At 48.3% G+C, this 17,556-nt stretch overlaps 1 protein-coding gene across 1 annotated transcript in view; it reads right to left on the bottom strand.

The window, feature by feature from the left end:
- Nucleotides 1–17,556, bottom strand: part of TP63 (tumor protein p63) — a 135,708-nt gene that overhangs the window by 97,253 nt on the left and 20,899 nt on the right. The window contains exons 2-3 of the mRNA XM_032777329.2: nt 10,864–10,992; nt 8,970–9,102 (exon numbers count right to left, since the gene is read on the bottom strand). Coding sequence (XP_032633220.1) covers nt 8,970–9,102; nt 10,864–10,992 — 262 coding nt within the window. The remainder of the gene's footprint in view (nt 1–8,969; nt 9,103–10,863; nt 10,993–17,556) is intronic.

A 17,556-nucleotide genomic window follows, 5' to 3' on the forward strand; every position in this document is an offset into this window, starting at 1 on the left:
GCTCTTTACAAACAGAAATGCAGCTGACTCTGGGCAGCAACCAGGCAGCTAATACAGCAATGAGGGGAAGGAAAACTTTGCAAACATATTTTAACAGCAACAACATCAAAAGCACCACGGAAGCTTTGGAGTCCATGGAAAGAATCTTAGTATCCAATTTATCTGCCTCAGAAGAGGTTGAGTTGACCCCTTCTGGATTTGAACCTGCGGTCCCATGGAATATAGGTATTTCAAACCTGGTGAGCAGCAGAGTTTGGAGGTATATATGTTGCAGAAGATAAACACTCAGTAATATTAAAATGCGATGGCTGAATGAGGAGTGCTCACAAATACAATTGAAAACAAGACAGGAGTTGCAGGGGAGGTCACAGACACCACAGATGAATAAAATAAGTGGAAAAGATTGCTCATTATTGGAATACTTTTGCATAATCTCAACCTTCACTAAACAAATGTATCTGCATGCAGAAAAATAAAAACTTGGCAAGCCTCAGAAACCCTTCCATGAACAAACCCAGACAGCGGTGCAAATAAAAGTTTGATCAAATGTCTGAACGGTCTGCAAGCTTCCCATCTATCCTTCCATGGTCAATCCCGGAATGTTTAGGGAAGGAAAAAGATGACCACACAAGCCATCTGGATTCATCTACCCGGCACGATGGTGTTGCTGCATAATGCATTTCTCTTCCAGTGCCCAGCCCTTCTGTGACGAAGCAGCTTCAATTGCTGCCTCTGGAAGCACACATCACATCTGAGTCAACTATTGCAATACAGACATGCCTCCTGATGTTTTGTTTTTTTTAAGTCCATGCCTCTGAGCTCCAGTTGGTGTATGTCCTGTATTAGCCAGCAACCCCTAGAATGCATCCAGCTACCCCAAGAATGCAGCCACCTCCTCTTTGCCCTTCAATCTCACACCTCTGTCAACCGCCCTTAATCTTCCACTTGCTAAGGTTCTTACCCTGCAAAACACTTAAAGCAGGGGTCCCCAACGCAGCGCCCGCAGGGGCATCTAAATGCGCCTGCGTCCTGGCCAGCAGTCAAGCATCCGTCGAAATGCCGCTGAAATTCGGCGGATGCTTGACCGCCGCCACAGTCCTTCGTCTGGCGGGCTCCAGACGAAAAGGTTGGGGACCACTGACTTAAAGCATGTGCTTAACTTTAACTAAGATCACTGGGATTGCTCTCGTGCTTTAAAGTGAAGTATCTGTTGCCTCCAGAGCCCTGCCTTACATGTAGGGTGGAGACTGGCTTCTTTGTTACTTGTCTCTACAGCAAGTGTCAAAAGAAGACTCAGGTCCTGGAGTGTGGTTCCTATACTGGAATATAAAAGGTATATTTTACCTTGCTTTGATAATCATTATATGGGCTTCTGCAGGCCATGAACTGATCAACAGCTGAGTTCAGAAATCAATCCAGGTTGGGCTGCACTAGTAAGTGGCAGTATGTCATACCGGGACTACTGTGGCAGACCTGATTACTATAGGAGTTAGAACTTAAACACAAAACTCTCAGGTTTCAAGCTTCTTGGGTTCCTAAGGGAACCTTCTAAACAAGAACTGATGAAACACGATTTCACTACGAGGGTGGTGGAACAGAACAAGGAGTAATGGTCTCAAGTTGCAGTGGAGGAGTTTAGGTTGGATATTAGGAAAAACTTTTTCACTAGGAGGGTGGTGAAGCACTAGAATGGGTTACCTAGGGAGGTGGTGGAATCTCCATCCTCAGAGGTTTTTAAGACCCTGCTTGACAAAGCCTTGGCTGGGATGATTTAGTTGGGGCTGATCCTGCTTTGAGCAGGGGGTTGGACTAGATGACCTGCTGAGGTCTCTTCCAACCCTAATCTTCTATAAATCTATGATTCTATTGCTGCTTGACAGAATCTGCAGAGGGGGAAACAATCTTTTGCAGGGAGAGGGGAGTTAACTGCTCTCATTAAGATGAATGGATGTTAATCCTGAAACCTAACAACATAAACATCCCCCACCCCTCTTTAATGGCTGAAATCCTACTCAGGCAGCATCCACAACCCCACATTGCACCTACAATTAGTTTGCTGATTGCTCTTATATCAGTGATGCAGGATTGCAATTAGCCAGGAACACAGTCCATATGAACAGGTGGCAAGACTAGGCAAGGGAAGATGCATGGGCCACTGTGTGAAGACCCTGGATCTGATGGCCTGTTATTATAGGGTAAATCCCAGGAGAGTTTTGCAGCAGTTCTCTTTGGGCTTGTCTAGACAGCGAGTGACTGCACAGCAAGCCCGAGTGTGAATCTACAATGCACCAGCTTCCACACACCAGCTCACTGTGTGGACCATGCCACAGTGCACCGAAGGCCCTGGAGCACAGTTAGCAAGCCACAGTCTGTGACTTCCACTGTCCTGTAGCAATGTCCACATGGGAGGTTACTGCGCAGGAAGCTGATGCACTGTGGAGTCCCACCTGGACTTTCCACGCAGTTACTTGCTGCATAGACAAGCCCTTTGTTGCAGGTCTGGTAGAATGTACAGCACCAGCACACCTTCGAGGACTACGCTATGCAAGTTACTGTAATTGAGAAAATCTTCTCTGCTGACATGTGCACAAATGCCCAGCAGAGAACATTTGGACAGCAATAAAGCCTGATCTCCACAGGGGCTGAAAGATGGATTTTAAAACAGGGATTTTTTTTTTTTTTAACCCGCTCAGAAAGCTCTGACCAAGGAGACTGCCGGGAGAAAGGCATTCTGCTCAACTGGTTCAGCAAGGGGCCGCACAGGAGGAAGGCTAGCTTAGGGGCACGCAAGGAAGGTATGTGCACAGAGGGAGAGGGAGTCAAACTCACCTTCCCCAGCTACAGCACTCATGCTGCCAGTGACTAGAGTAGGGGTAGGCAACCTGCAGCACACAAGCTGATTTTCAGCAGCATTCTCACTGCCCAGGTCCTGGCCACAGATCCGAGGGGCTCTGCATTTTAAATTTAATTTTAAAAGAAGCTTCTTAAACATTTTAAAAACCTTATTTACTTTACATACAACAACAGTTTAGTTATATATTATAGACAGAGAAAGAGACCTTCTAAAAACATTAAAATGTATTACTGGCACGCGAAACCTTAAATTCGAGTGAATAAAAGAAGATGTGGCACGTCACTTCTGAAAGGTTGCTGACCCCTGGGCTAGAGCTTACCAGGGCCCTCAGGAGAGATCCCCTCCCTTGCCAATTTTCAGTTCAAGGGCTGGGGTGGAAATAGTAGCTTTTCCCAGGTTAAGAGTGAACTGTTTCAAAGAAAGAGGACTTAAACTGGGTGCTAGACAGTTCTTGAGGAGTTCTCCAGAGAGAGACCAGTATTACCCGATTGGGTACCAGCCACTGGAGAACTCCCCAGCAGTCTAGGTCAGTGGTTCTCAACCTGGGGGTACACAGAGCTCTTCCAGGGATACATCAACTCACCCAGATATTTGCCTAGTTTTACAACAGGCTCCATAAAAAGCACTAGTGAAGTCAGGGCAAACTAAAATTTCATACAGACAACGACTTTTTTGTCTGGCTCTATATCATATACACTGAAATGTAAGGACAATATGTATACCCCAATTCATTTATTTTATAATTATGTGGTAAAACTGAGCAAGTCAGCCATTTTTCAGAAACTGTGCTGTGACACCTTTGCATTTGTATGTCTGATTTTGTAAGCAAGTAGTTTTTAAGTGAGATGAAACTCGGGGGTACTCAAGACAAATCACACTTCTGAAAGGGGTACAGTCATCTGGAAAGGCTGAGAGCCACTGGTGAGCACCTGTGATGCTGTAGTTCAGAAGCATGGGGGAGGGGAGGGTGTGTGTGTGTGTGTGTATGTGTGTGTGTGTCTATATATATATATATATATATATATATGAAGATTCCTAGTTCCTTGCAATGCTGACAAATCAGAGCAAAAGGCCATTGATAACACGCCGCTGGCCAATTGCTGGGAGGAGCAACATTACATCCAAGAGACACCATCCTGTGATCAGCACTCTCATTCCCTGCCAGGCGCGGCCAGGTACAGCCAGAATGAGGGGCTATTGTAACGAGGAGCTCAGAGATCCCAGCAGGGCCTTCAGCACCAAGAGAGACAGGTCTCTAGCACCCAGGCCAGCGGAACGACCCTCTTAGCCATTAGCAATAGACTGAGGCAGCCACTGACAGGAGATACCACCAGCACACCTGCTACACAGGGCCGGCGCTTCCATTTAGGCAGCCTAGGCAATCGCCTAGGGCGCCAGGATTATTGGCGGGCGGCATTTTGCCGCGGGAGGGGGGCGGCAGGCAGCTCTGGTGGACCTGCTGCAGTTGTGCCTGCGGAGGGTCCCCTGGTCCCGCGGCTCTAGTGGAGCTGCCGCAGGCATTCCTGTGGACGGTTCGCTGCTCCCGCGGCTCCGGTGGACCTCCTGCAGACATGCCTGTGGCAGCTCCACCAGAGCCGCGGACCAGTGGACCCTCCGCAGGCATGACTGCGGTAGATCCAACGGAGCCCCGGGACCAGTGCGCGGGGCGGCGAAATGGCCGTGCGCCTAGGGCACTAAAAACGCTAGCGCCAGTCCTGCTGCTACACAAGGTATTATGTAACGACGCCAGAGCAGTTCTCTTGGGCTTTGTTCGGATGAAACCCAAGCTACAGCCTCTCCCCTCAGGGGAGACTTTCAACCCAGGAGATGGAAGAAGCTTGTGGCTACAGAGTTCTGCTCTACATGAAACACATGCGGGCAACCCACCAGCCAAAGCACGTCCCTGCTTACCCATCAGCAGAGCCGTCTGCGCCTAACGCCTGGCAGTGTGTGAATCCCCTATCCCCCCATCCCTGCCCGCTCCTACCCTCTTGGGAAGTTGAGCTTTGGCTCCACTGTGTTACAGGTCTCAGAAACGCAGTGGAAAGGAGGACATTCCCTTTGGGGCTTGTAGGGGACCCAGTCACAAGATAGAAGGGGAAAAGGGGAAGGGATGCTGCCTGGGTTATTTCACATCCAACCCCATAAATCCTGTTCTGCTCCCCTCTCTGCCACCTCCAGCTCCCTTTCATCCAAGCAGAGCCCTGGTCACCAGCCTTGCTGAAAACAGCATGCCAAGGACAGGGCACTTCTACTGTAAAACAGAGCAGGAGAATGGGAGGTCTGGGTTCCATGGGAGAAAACGTTGCTTCCTTTTCAGCCAGCTGCCACTGGGAACAGAGGATTTTCCCCCTCCTATCCCTCTCCATTTTCTATTTCCTTTTTAGATTACAAACGCAACCGACTGACATAAACCAACAGAAGGCTTGCTCCCTTGTTTTCTATTTGCAGACGGGACACAAACATGTCCCAGCTGTGGGAAAATCCAGGCCAGAATTTTTGCCCCCTCTGTAATTCTGTTCTCTACAGATCTGCTCTGGTTCAGCCACAAGGTGCTGGGCTGGATGCAGGAATCACTGGGGAGGAGACTTCGCATTCAAGCTCAGAAAGGTACGAAGCACGACATCTCGGCAGGACCTGCGCAGCCAGCCCCCTTCTTGTCTAAATCTCTCCTTAAAACTCCGCATTTCTGGGATGTCCTGGCTGTCGAAGGTACTTATTACAGTCCCGTTGCCATAGTACCCGAGTGCCTCGCAATCTTGAATGGATTTATCCTCAGAACACCCTGTGTGCCAGGAAAGTGTGGCAATCTCCATGTTACACTGCAGAGCTGAGGCCCTGAGAGAGTAGGCAACCTGCCCAGGGTCCCAGAGGAAGTCTACGGCACAGCAGCGAAATGAACCCAGGACTCCAGCAAGCGCCCTAACCACTTAACCATCCTTCCTCTCTGGTGAAACTGTTAAGAGTTGCTTATTTGTTGAGTAACTGCCCCGAAAAGGTGGCACATGGCTATCCCGAGTCACCATATCATCGGATTGCAATCCCCCTCACTCTGCCCTCTCTAGCACCAGAACACTTCATGCCATGTGCATACTTTACATGGGCAACTCTCTTAGGCAGGGCCTTGTTCCTTTCTGCAAAGCCTCCATCTGCTGGGACACAGTGACAGCACAGAAAGCCCTTGGAACAGACAATCACCCTGCAGGTCCGTTTAGCAAACGGCATTCGCTTTAAAACAGTATCGAAGAGTAATAGTCTCATGCACTAGAGACAGACTACTTTAAAAGCAGTAGAGCTCTGGGCAGCTATTGTACTGTATTTCCCCACCACGACCACCCTCTTTTTGAGCCCCGGGGCTCCTATCCTCTGTTTAAAAATCCCACATTTAATCAATTGGACGGAAAGCCTTAGAGTAAAAGAATGAGATTTTTAATTATTGCAACACCCAAGCCCCCTGGTGTTATGATGGTGCTTCTAATTTAGAATTCTAGTTGGAGTCAAAACTAATAAGCTACAGGTATCTGGAAAAGAGAGAGAGAGAGAGAAACAGGCCTTCTCTGAAGCTCATGGAAAGTCAACAAAAGATGTTGGCTTTGGATAAACCCTTATCTATTTAGTTTGCCCTAGTTTAAATCTTAGATGCAGCCAGAAAGCTGGCCTTTATCTTCCCATAAGACAATATATTAAAGATCGCTCTGTTTTAAGCTTAGTCTCATATGGCACCTCCACCACCACTACATTCCTTTGTGTTTATCTGCCCTCTTCAACCCTTTCGCTCCAATCAGATGCACACAGCACATCGCGTCTTCAAGTGACATGGCCGAGGTTACGACAGAGACAGGTGCTAAGAGAACTACTGCCCTGCAGCTATCTGCAGGAAGAGAGGAGATACAGGGTTAGAAGGTATTTCAGATTAAACACAACAATGGCAAACACCTGCCCCAAGGCTACACATTCTCTGCCAGTGCAAGCTGCAGCCTCCGCGCGCCCCAGAAACAGCAAAGCAAACACCAAGTTCTCTGCAATGCGGCGTTGTCGCCCGTCAAGTGATGTTTGCTAATTTACAGGGGGGGGAAGAAGGAGAAAGAACGTTCCCTATTTTAAAACCAGGCTGTTTGCACAGGTCTGAGATGCATTTTTTCCTTTGTAAAGCCTTTTGTATAGCACTTGATTGAACGAAGGAGTTGTTCTCCTTTACTGGAAGGCTTGGTACATTAATAAATTAACACAGGGGCACGCAGCACTTAAAGGGCTTGAACCAACAGCCACGCACCAAGTTACATGGAATTACATTAAGCAGCTTGTCGCCAAAGCTCTATGCTGTGATGTATCCCCATGACATTCATTAACACTAATGACAAATCACACAACCCAGCCCCTGCGTGCAGCTTGGAAAATATGTGCCCTTAAGGGTGGAGATCAAAGCCACCAAAACCAAGAAAACCAGATCCTAGTGAAGGCTGCACAGTCACCCTTTTCCTGCTGCACTGCGAACAGCGATTGCAATGCTCTTCAGCCAGCAGGAGCCATCACACAGGAGAGGGAGGCTTGGAACAAGGACTCAAGGCAGTGTCACATTAACGCAGCGCCACACAAGCATTTATAGAAAGCAGAGTTGTGCAGGCTTTTGTAACAAAGCCACAAGGAACTCAACCAGTCGGATGTGGGAGGGAAGCTGGCAAAGATACAGCCGATGCTTTTAAGCAATTCCACCAGCTTAGTTCTAACGAATTTTCCCATTTTATAGATGGGGAATCCCCATAGAACAGGGAGAGTCTTTCAGACTGGAGGAACTTTCTAATGGCACCAGTCTAACAGAGCTGTGCAATCTTTCGGGGCTCTTGCAACCTTTCAAGGAAACAGCCAAACTTTGCCCCCTCGGGGGTGGTGGAGGCAGGATCTCCATTCCAGATGGACTTTGTGACACATACTCTCTCTGACGGGATAATCCCTCTACTTTCCAGCATCGGGACCTGGAGTAGACAAGGCCTGGAAACCCCTGTGGTCATTGACTCATGCCTCTCAATTACAAGCACAACAGTCATTGCCAGGATGTGAATCGGCCACTACGGTGGACTGCTGCAGCACTAGAAACCTGTAAGATTAGCCTAAAAGAACACTAATGATCTGGTGACTTAACTGTTATTGATCCTGTGGGTGGAACAAAAGGGGTGGGGAACCTGGTTCTGCTGATACTAGCAATAATCATAAGTCCAGGAGGGAAAAGACCCGAGCGGTAACGTAACAAAAAGGGAACTGCTCATGGGGAAAGTTTTGGCACAGAGCATACTAGTGAAGGAGAAGAGACGGCACTACCGCAGAAGCAGGAGCTGGGCACCTCCAGCAAACTCTACGACCCTCCTCTCTAGCCCGTAAAGCGACACTTGGAACCATCAGCCCCCAGAACACTTGCCAAGAGAAAGCACCAAAGGCAAATAAGATTCAGCCGCCACTGTGTTACACCAAGGCCTCCTCTGCATATCACCACCAAACGCCCTGGTGAAACACAGTGGCGGCCAAATCTCATTAGACTCGCCATTTACTCTTGCCTGAACAGATGGAGAAAGGGGAGGAGCAGTAACCAGACTAGGGACCCAAATTTTCAGGCTGTGACTACACTAGCCTGCTTGTCCTGCTGTCTGTCGCTTCTTTAGCCTTGTTCCCTTGGTGAAGGCACCGTGGGAGCGTTAGTGTAGTCAGAACACCGCAGCCACCAGTGTTTAAACCCTCAGCCCACATAAGTGTGCTGTAAGCAGAGGAGAAAGCCTTTGGCTGGAGGGCCAGAACAAGGGGCTGCAGAGAACTCCCTCTCCGATCCCTCCAAAACCTGCTTTGCTTGGCCCTTCCTTCCATTTGCACCCCCAGACTCTGCCTCCCTCACTCAGCAATGCTCCAAAGCAGAGGCACCACAGAACGCAAATGCAAACATCTCCACCCGCAGGGCCACCAGGAAAGATGCACAGAGCTGGTTCCTGAGATCAGTGCAGGGGAGCGAGGCCTTTCATAGGCCTGTGGCTAACCCTTGGAGGTGCTCGCCCTGTCAGACCACCATTCAGAACCAGGGCTATTGCCACAGCATAGACAGGGCCCAGTGTAAACGCTTACACACACTCACCCACATGGGGTCGCTGCCATCCGCATCCTGCATCCGGACACAATCCATACTAATCTCTATTTTGTTTGTAGGGCCATTGTCTGAGGTATCGTCCATGAAGTTCAAGTTGATCGGCTGAACTGAACATATTGGCCTAAGAGGAAGAAAAGAGCGTCATTAAAAACAGTGGCCGAAATCCTGACTCCACCGAAGTCGACTGCAAAACTCCCATTTGACTTCAGTGGGGCCAGAATTTCACCCAACAGCCAAGCATCTGCCAACCAGTAGCACCGAGAATCCCTACACCGAGTATGGGGGAATGGGAGAGCTCATGGTGGTAAATGCCTCAAAGCCAGCAGAGGAGGATCTAAATCTTTCCCTCACTGTGCTACAGCTAACAGTGGGTGTCAAGAAGGGGACACAGTCTTCCCTCGTTCCCCAGAAGCTCCATCCCAATGAAACCCAAGCCCAACCCAAACCTCCCTGGAAGGTTTCACTAAAACCTCTTCACATTTCCTCCCCTCCCCTCCAGAGCCAGGTAGGACCAAAGGATCAATACTTGGGGGAAGGGGCGTTTTCATCATTCCCAACCAGGCTGAGACCAGGAACTCCTTGAAATCTCACTCCTTGTTCTCCCAGACTTTTCCTCCTCTCAACGCAGCGCCTAGGCGTTAGGAGACGCATTGCAGGAAGGAGTCAGAGGGGAGGAGAAGTGGATGTTACCCATGGTCTTACTTCGAGAAATCTAATGGGCAGGGCAGATGAGCAGGGTGGCAGGGCCAGCATTATGGGTGGGCAACCACTAGGGTTGCCAACCCTCCCAGACTAGCCAGAAGTCTACCGGAATCAGCATCAATCTCCCAGTGTCAACTGAAAGGAACCCAGGAGATTTTAATAGGTACAGTACAATTAACGACATTAGGTCATGTTGGGGGGGGGGGGAAATCTCCCAGAATAGCTTCAATCAGAGTTGGCAACCCTAACAACTGCCCAGGGCGCCGTGGTCAAGAGGCAGTCAAGAGGTCAAGAGGAACGGGGCAGGCCTAGGGTACGAGGCTGCAGAAGGGACCTTGGGGCAATAGGGAGGGGGTAGGCAGCAGGGACCAAGGGGGATGGGGGAAATGAGCAGGGGAAACCCAGGGAGGCAGCGGGGCCTGGATGGAAGCCCAGGGAATGCAGTGGGGGAACAGGTTCACCCAGGGCACCATTTTGCCTAAGGCCAGCTCTGCAGGGCAGTTACCCTACGCCCCAACTTCTAGGGGCAGCCACATCACCACGCCACTCAGCTTTCTGGGGGGCCTCTGCCACTTGGTGGGGGGGGACACTGAAAACATTTCCCACTCTGGATAAGCAAAGACAGCTGAGGCCACTCCTGCTAGTATTACTCGTCGCCCTGCAAGAACTGAAGTAAGCTCTGCCCAGCAACTGCCCCAAACTTCCCACATCAACCTGTCTCAACCCTGACCTGATGAGACATGCCCACCCTTCTGAGGGTGCGCAGTACCCCAGTTCTGTTCTCTCCAGGTTCTTATACTGCACTCAGCACCATAACATCCGAGCATCTCCCAGTCGTGCATTAGGCCACATGACTAACATCTGTCCCATGTTTGTTCTCTCAGCCTCCCCCAGGCGGAGGAGCGTGTCCCCATGTCCAGCCAGTCCATAGCCTCTCTACCAAGTTTGTGAAGGATGCCACTGTGAAACGGACATCTGTCCACTATGAACCAAACTGAGAACCGCTTCAGTGCCCCCAGCGGCCATCCAGTAACCATGAGTGACCGCGGAGTTGACTAGATCCCTAGTGGTCACCTAGACCTAGGTCACTCTAGAATCTACAATATCGATTCTCTGAGCCACTCTGACAGCCTGTCTCCCAAATGCCTGTCTGCAGCAGTCTCTGTCTGCTGGTACTTACTGTTCCAGGAAGTCCCAGATTTGCTGGAAAACCTCTGGACTCAGGAATTCTCTTGTCTGCGAGCTCTGGGACATGGTGGATCGGTAGTAACTCTCCGTCCAGGAAAAATGGCCTGGAGTTTCCACAAACCTTACAATAAATAAATACATGGCGTTGAGTCCTCGATTAAACTACTCAGAAACCCACAAACAGAAAGAATTGTGTGAAATTAAGTGTCTGAAACATTCATAGCTGTACAATCTGCATCTCCTGATACTGGGGACATGTTCAGAAGGGAGAGACTTAGATCACCTCTCATGTTATGGTAGACATCCCCCACCCACTGTAATTCTGTATTAGATGGAATCTTACAACCAAACTTTATGTCATCCTCACATAAATCACCACAGTATTATGCACTTAAATGGGGTGGAGTACAGGGCTGGGAACCAGGACATCTGGGTTCTGTTCCCATCTCCATCACTGACCTGCAGTGTGACCTTGGACAAGTTAGCTAGCCTCTGTTTCCACTCCTACATCTGTCTGTCTTGTCTATTTACAGCGTAAGCTCTTTGGCACAGGGACTGCCGCTAACAGGTGTCTGCACAAGACTGAGTAAGCAGTACTGTTACATAAATAATAAATGATTACACTGTAGCTTTAATCTTGGGCCAAAAGCAGTGATTTTGAGAAAACTTTCGTCCATTTTTTGGGTTTAAAAGCATGTGTACTTTTCCTGCTTTAGAACTATTTGCAATTTCAGCTGTAGCCTTGTGACTGCACATGCTCAAATTAGATGTAAAGTGGTGTTTTAATCTAATTTTTCTTGTTAAAAAAAAGAATCCCAAATGAATTCAATGTTTAAAGATTACATTGAGTAGTAGTACCCAAAAAGCAAAAAAACACAACACTTTCATATGCAAAAGTACACACTCTCTCTCATTCTCTCTCTCTGAGTCAAACTCATCACACACTTAAGCAGTCCCCAACTCCACTGAGAACGGCAAAGCTTTCCCACAAGCATAGCTTGAATTGCTAGCAATGGGCTTTCCGTTTAGCTGGGGGTGTTCAAGTGAAGGGCCTATGCACAACTGCTAAGAGAACTCTGGTAAAAGCCATCACACCCACTAAGCACCATTACTGTGCCTGGGTTACAGCAAAAACCCCTCAGGGGAACAGACGTCTTTAGAAAATAAGCTGCAATCTCTTTTGCTTTACATTTTCGATACAACCTGGCCTCCCATCATCCAAGAGAGGACTGGATGAAGCACACAAGCTTTTGAAAAAACTGTCCCTTTATTTAGATTTGTATAAATGCTTAAAGAAAAAAAAAAAAGCGTGACAGCCACTGTCCCGTATTGAACCAGGGATCTCCAGAGTCAGAGCACAGGTCTCTGCAGCTGGATCTGAAGGACAAGGCTCTGAAGCTGAGCGCTAGAGCAGGCTCACATGCTCTGTGGGTCAGGTGGGGGAGGAGGAAGACAAGAGCACTTGTGCAAACCTTGGTATAATTTAGCACATGGCACTTTATGACAGTAGGATCCAGAGGCCTCAGGCAGGTGAGGCCCCACTGAGCAGAAACAGGAGTGACAGTCCTCCACTTGCCTGCTTCGCCTGCCCACTCCCTAGCTACCGCTCCAGCACCTCCTGCCTCTCCTCTACCGCTCCCCAAGCCCTGCACCAACACCCCATGCTCCGGAGGATGCCAAAGAAACCAGGGATGAAAAGCATTAAACCCTGAGCTCTCCTTGCCACAATACCTGACCCCTTCATCCCATGGATCAAGATGCTCAGCAATGCCCAGAGCCTCTGCTCAGGACCTACAGGGAAGCAGAAGAGATCACTCACTTTGCTACATGCAACAGATCCTTCGTAGCCTTGACCTATGGATTCCACAAGCTCCACTGGCCCTTAGACACTGCTCGCAATTGGGGCACCTATCCCTGACCTTGTATCAATGGCAACACATATTATCAATCCACCAATGTCTGCTCTGCCAAGCTCCCTGCATGCACAAACCTGTTTGCCACTGACCCACCACAGAGCCAGGGCCAGCAGCTAACAATCACTGACTTCCAAGAACTCACCCCTTAGGAAGTGACTACAACCTCAGCTCAGAGTTACTCACCAAGCCACGCCCCACAGGTCTTCCTCCAATCAAGGACACCTCAGCACCAGAGTCCTCCTGCAAGTTACAACTTGCCCCACACGGTTCCCAGCTACCTCTGCCGTAGGCCACATGGTAGGAACTAACCCACACAGCTTCAGGCGCACAGACATAGGAGCAGACCATCCCGATCAGCAGCAATGCAATCCACTGTGTAGAGGTTGTTTTTGTTTCTGCCCAAAATCAGGCACTCTTAGCAGCCCTTCTGTGACAAACCCTCAGTTACGCTGCTTTGGGGAGTTAATTTGCACTGGCTATGGGTTTGTTTTTGGTTTTTTAATTGCGGGGGGGCGGGGAAGAAGAGGAAGAAACACCTGGGAATTTCCATCCAGTATCAGGCAATTGGGTCCTTCAGATTCTGTATCCCACTTCCACCAGTGGCCAGCACCTAGGAAGGCATATTGATATATATATACATATACATTGATATATGCCCAGGCAGAGGGTATAATCAGATGAGCTTGGCTGTGAGAATGCAATTCTGTCCACATTCTGTGCAGCCTCAGCCCTCCCTGGCCCTCCTCTAGTGCTATGACTTCCCACGAGCCACATTCATACGACACCACATGTTTCAGTCCTCTCAACCCACACAGGGGGATCCTGGGTGTATTGATTTGCAAAGGGACCCTGTCAGATTATGGGTCCACACTTTTCAAGTGGGGAAATGTAAAAGCTCTTTTTACTTGCACTAGACCAACAGAAATGTACATTATTTCTCTCTTTTAAATTCCAATATAAAGCTTTTTAAACAAACAAGCCCTTCTGTACGCTAGTGCTTCTGCCTCAGTTTCCCTATTTGTGCAACAACACCCCCCCCCCATCCTCACAGGGAGACTGTACGGGCTCACTAGCTAACATCTGCACAGATTTAATGAGGGAAAATGCTACAAGAACAGTCAGTATTGCTCCTCACTCAGCCGGGACAATGGCGATTGGCAGGTCACTTCCTATTTATTTGCTGAGGCCTTTCAAAAACATCCTGCTTCCAGTGCACTAAAATACTGAGGTTACTGTGCTGCAAGGAAATAGTTACATTTAAAATAAAAGTCATAGCACATATTAGAGCCAAGGTTCTCAAACTGGGGGTCGGAACCCCTCAGGGGGTCGCGAGGTTATTACATGGGGGGTCGCGAGCTGTCAGCCTCCACCCCAAACCCTGCTTTGCCTCCAGCATTTATAAAGGTGTTAAATATATAGAAAGGTGTTTTTAATGTATAAGGGGGGGGTCGCACACAGAGGCTTGCTGTGTGAAAGGGGTCACCAGCACAAAACTCTGAGAACCCCTGTATTAGGGTATTTCCTTTCCCCCCACCTCAACAAAACCTAAATCTGGTGCCTAACCTCTCATCACCACCCCTTTTTGCCTGTTAAGCATCAGAGCAGCCTCCATCTACTGAATAGTTTACAGGAATGCATGAATTTGTTTTCCAAAAAAAAAAAAAAAAAAAAGCAGGGCATTAACTCCATCCATCTGATCTCACTCTACGCATTTAGGCCCCCAGCCTGCACGTCTCTGTGACTTCAGTGAGATTGTGTGTACAGAATTAATCACACGAACGCTGGGAGCTGGGTTGTTACTTCCAGTCACTAGATTGCGTTACTTTCACGCAGACTCGGCATCCCAAAGTGCATTACATAGTTACCGTGTGACACTGCAAACACTACCACGTACAGGGCTTACTGCTGGGCATTACTACCAGCCTACTGACTTTAATGGGACTGAAGCCTGGTAGCAAGAGTTTGTACAACTGGACCATATACTGACACACAAACTATAAACTGGGTTCACTTCGTTGACCACCGCAGTGCAGACATCTCTAGGGTGAAACACAGCCGCTGTTTAAATAGAACATTATATGACGGTAAACAGAGAATTACCAGATCCAATTACAACAGACCAGGGAACGTAGACAGTCACCAAGTTGTAATTTGGCTTGAACGCTGGATCTGACAACTCTACTCTTATAAAAAGTTCCAGCAGATCTTCAGTGATCAAAAGGACCATGTCTCATCTAAGAAGCACTCTCTCTTCATCAGTACAATTTTCCCTAGCCCTGTGCCAGAGCATTGCTTACACACAGACTCAGAGTTCAGCCTACTGAATCACCAGGATCGCTTCCAGCATCAGCTACTGTTACTTGAGTGCCTCCCCTCCTAAACACCCACCCACCCGATCCTATTTACCTTGCAAGACCAGATGGAATCACAGCACGAGGTTCTGTACCACAGTTGCAAGGGCTTTCCACACATGCATAGCCATCCTCACATATAGTGCCTCATGTGCATTGAATGCTTTTCTCTCTCTGATAATTTTACAAGGATTGCCTGACAGAATTGTATCATATCCCTTAGGTGGGAAAACAACATAATTTGCCATGAAACTGACTGACAGGTCACTTTTAAAACCTGGTTTCAGAGTAGCAGCAAAAAGAACAAGCAGTACTTGTGGCACCTTAGAGACTAACACATTTATTCGACCATCAGCTTTTGTGGGCTACAGCCCACTTCATGCAAATATTAACCCTCCCCACAGACAGGAATAAAAAAACCCAAACAAACAAAGATGGTAACATGAGGCACAGCAGAGTAGCACTTCTGAAAATCAGATACTTAAACGACTGCAGTTCTTATTCACTTCTGCCAGAGCTGTGGATTCCCAGAACATGTGACAATCAAGCCTTAAGTGACTAGTTTACCACCAGGGCAAGTCATTAGCGGATTCAGGAAGAGACAAGAGAATCTAGAAGCACCAACTCATTCCCCCACAACAATTCTGCCTCTCCTACCCTAGGAGAAAGAGGGCACAATGTTCTCTTAATCAGAAACACCACTTCTGATATCAGAGAAATGATGACAGAGAAAACAGCTGCGGTAACTGTGGCAGGGTTGATATTCCTACCATAGGAGCATTACTTGGTGCACATGTTCTTGTTTACAAATTACTAGTGAAATGGAGCACAAAAGCCTATTTTACTTACACTTCTGAAAGGAGAGAACCCTTCTATGCCCACAGCACCTAGAGAAAGAAGGCCTGTGTTCGAGACCAGACACACCCAGCCTTAGGGCCCGGTGCTTCGTATTCATAAAAGGAGAGGGTCTGGGGCAGAGATAAAGAGATAAAGCTCCATACTTGAGTCCATCTGCCTCTTGAGCAGCGGCTCTCAAACTTTTATACTGGTGACCCCTTTCGCACAGCAAGCCTCTAGTGTGACCCCACTTATAATTATATTTTTATACCTTTAACACCATTGTGTCAAGTATCAGAGGGGTAGCCGTGTTAGTCTTGATCTGTAAAAGCAGCAAAGAATCCTGTGGCACCTTACAGACTAACAGACGTTTTGGAGCATGAGCTTTCGTGGGTGAATACCCACTTCGTCAGAAGCTCATGCTTCAAAACTTCTGTTAGTCTATAAGGTGCCACAGGATTCTTTGTTGCTTTAACACCATTATAAATGCTGGATGCAAAGCAGGGTTTGGCGTGGAGGCTGACAGCGCACAACCCCCCATGTAATAACCTCACAAGCCTCTGAGGGGCCCCAACCCCCAGTTAGAGGACCCTTGTTCTTGAGAGACGATATTGAAAAACCAAAAACACCACCTCAGCAAGGCATGTGCCTGGGTTTATTTGCTTTTCCCTCTTCAGTACAGGCGTCAGGGATGAGAAGATCTGAACTGCCATCAGGCTAGCTGTAGGGTTTATATGGGGTTTATGTAGTACATGAGGAGAACAGATGTGAATAAGAAATCATAGGGAACTCCAAAGCTGTAAGCCTTAATGATCTGTTTTTCAGAGGTGTTGACCTGTAGCATTCACACTGACTCCAGCATCTCTGGAAAATCAGGCCCTCTTGCAGGGGGTAGGAATTTTCTCTGTATAACACTAATAGTGCATGAACTCTTGACACAAAATTGCCTTGGCTTATACTCCGTAACTCCATGGCATAGAAGTCTGGAGGAGTCTCATGGGGGGCTTATAATTCATGCCAAGGATGGACAACTAGAGCAGATCCCACCCTAAAGCAAACTGTTTTTGAAGACTGGAAAGTTTGGGTTACAGGCTCTTGCTTCCTTCTTCTCCCCCAAGACAAACATTTTTTTTTTCTTCCAGGACCCGTGGTATTGCTGGGGTCCATTTGGACGGGCTCACATAACATGAAAAAGGCTGCAGCATCTCAGGGAAAACAAAAGGGCCAGAAAGCTGTTTTCTAAAAAGCCTGCCCCCCATTTACAAATCAGGAGCCAAGCTCCAAATAAATGTCTACTGACCCGGCCCCCAACACCAGAGCAGCTTGCAAAACTTAGATCACGTTGTCCTCCCAACCCTCCTGTGAGGTAGGGTAGCAGTTCCCCCATTTTGCCAGCAGGGCACTGAGGTACAGAGACAGACACTTTCAGAAGTGACCAGTGATTCTGGATCCCTGACTAGAGACACCTTAAAGGGCCCTGATTCTCAGGCAGCGGGTGCCCTGCACTTTCTGAAAAATCAGGCCCTTTTAAGGTGTCGCAGATAGGTACCCACTTCTGCCCATCTTGGCCATAGAGACTGT

This window comes from Chelonoidis abingdonii, chromosome 8, assembly GCF_003597395.2.
Source record: "Chelonoidis abingdonii isolate Lonesome George chromosome 8, CheloAbing_2.0, whole genome shotgun sequence".
NCBI lineage: Eukaryota > Metazoa > Chordata > Testudines > Testudinidae > Chelonoidis > Chelonoidis abingdonii.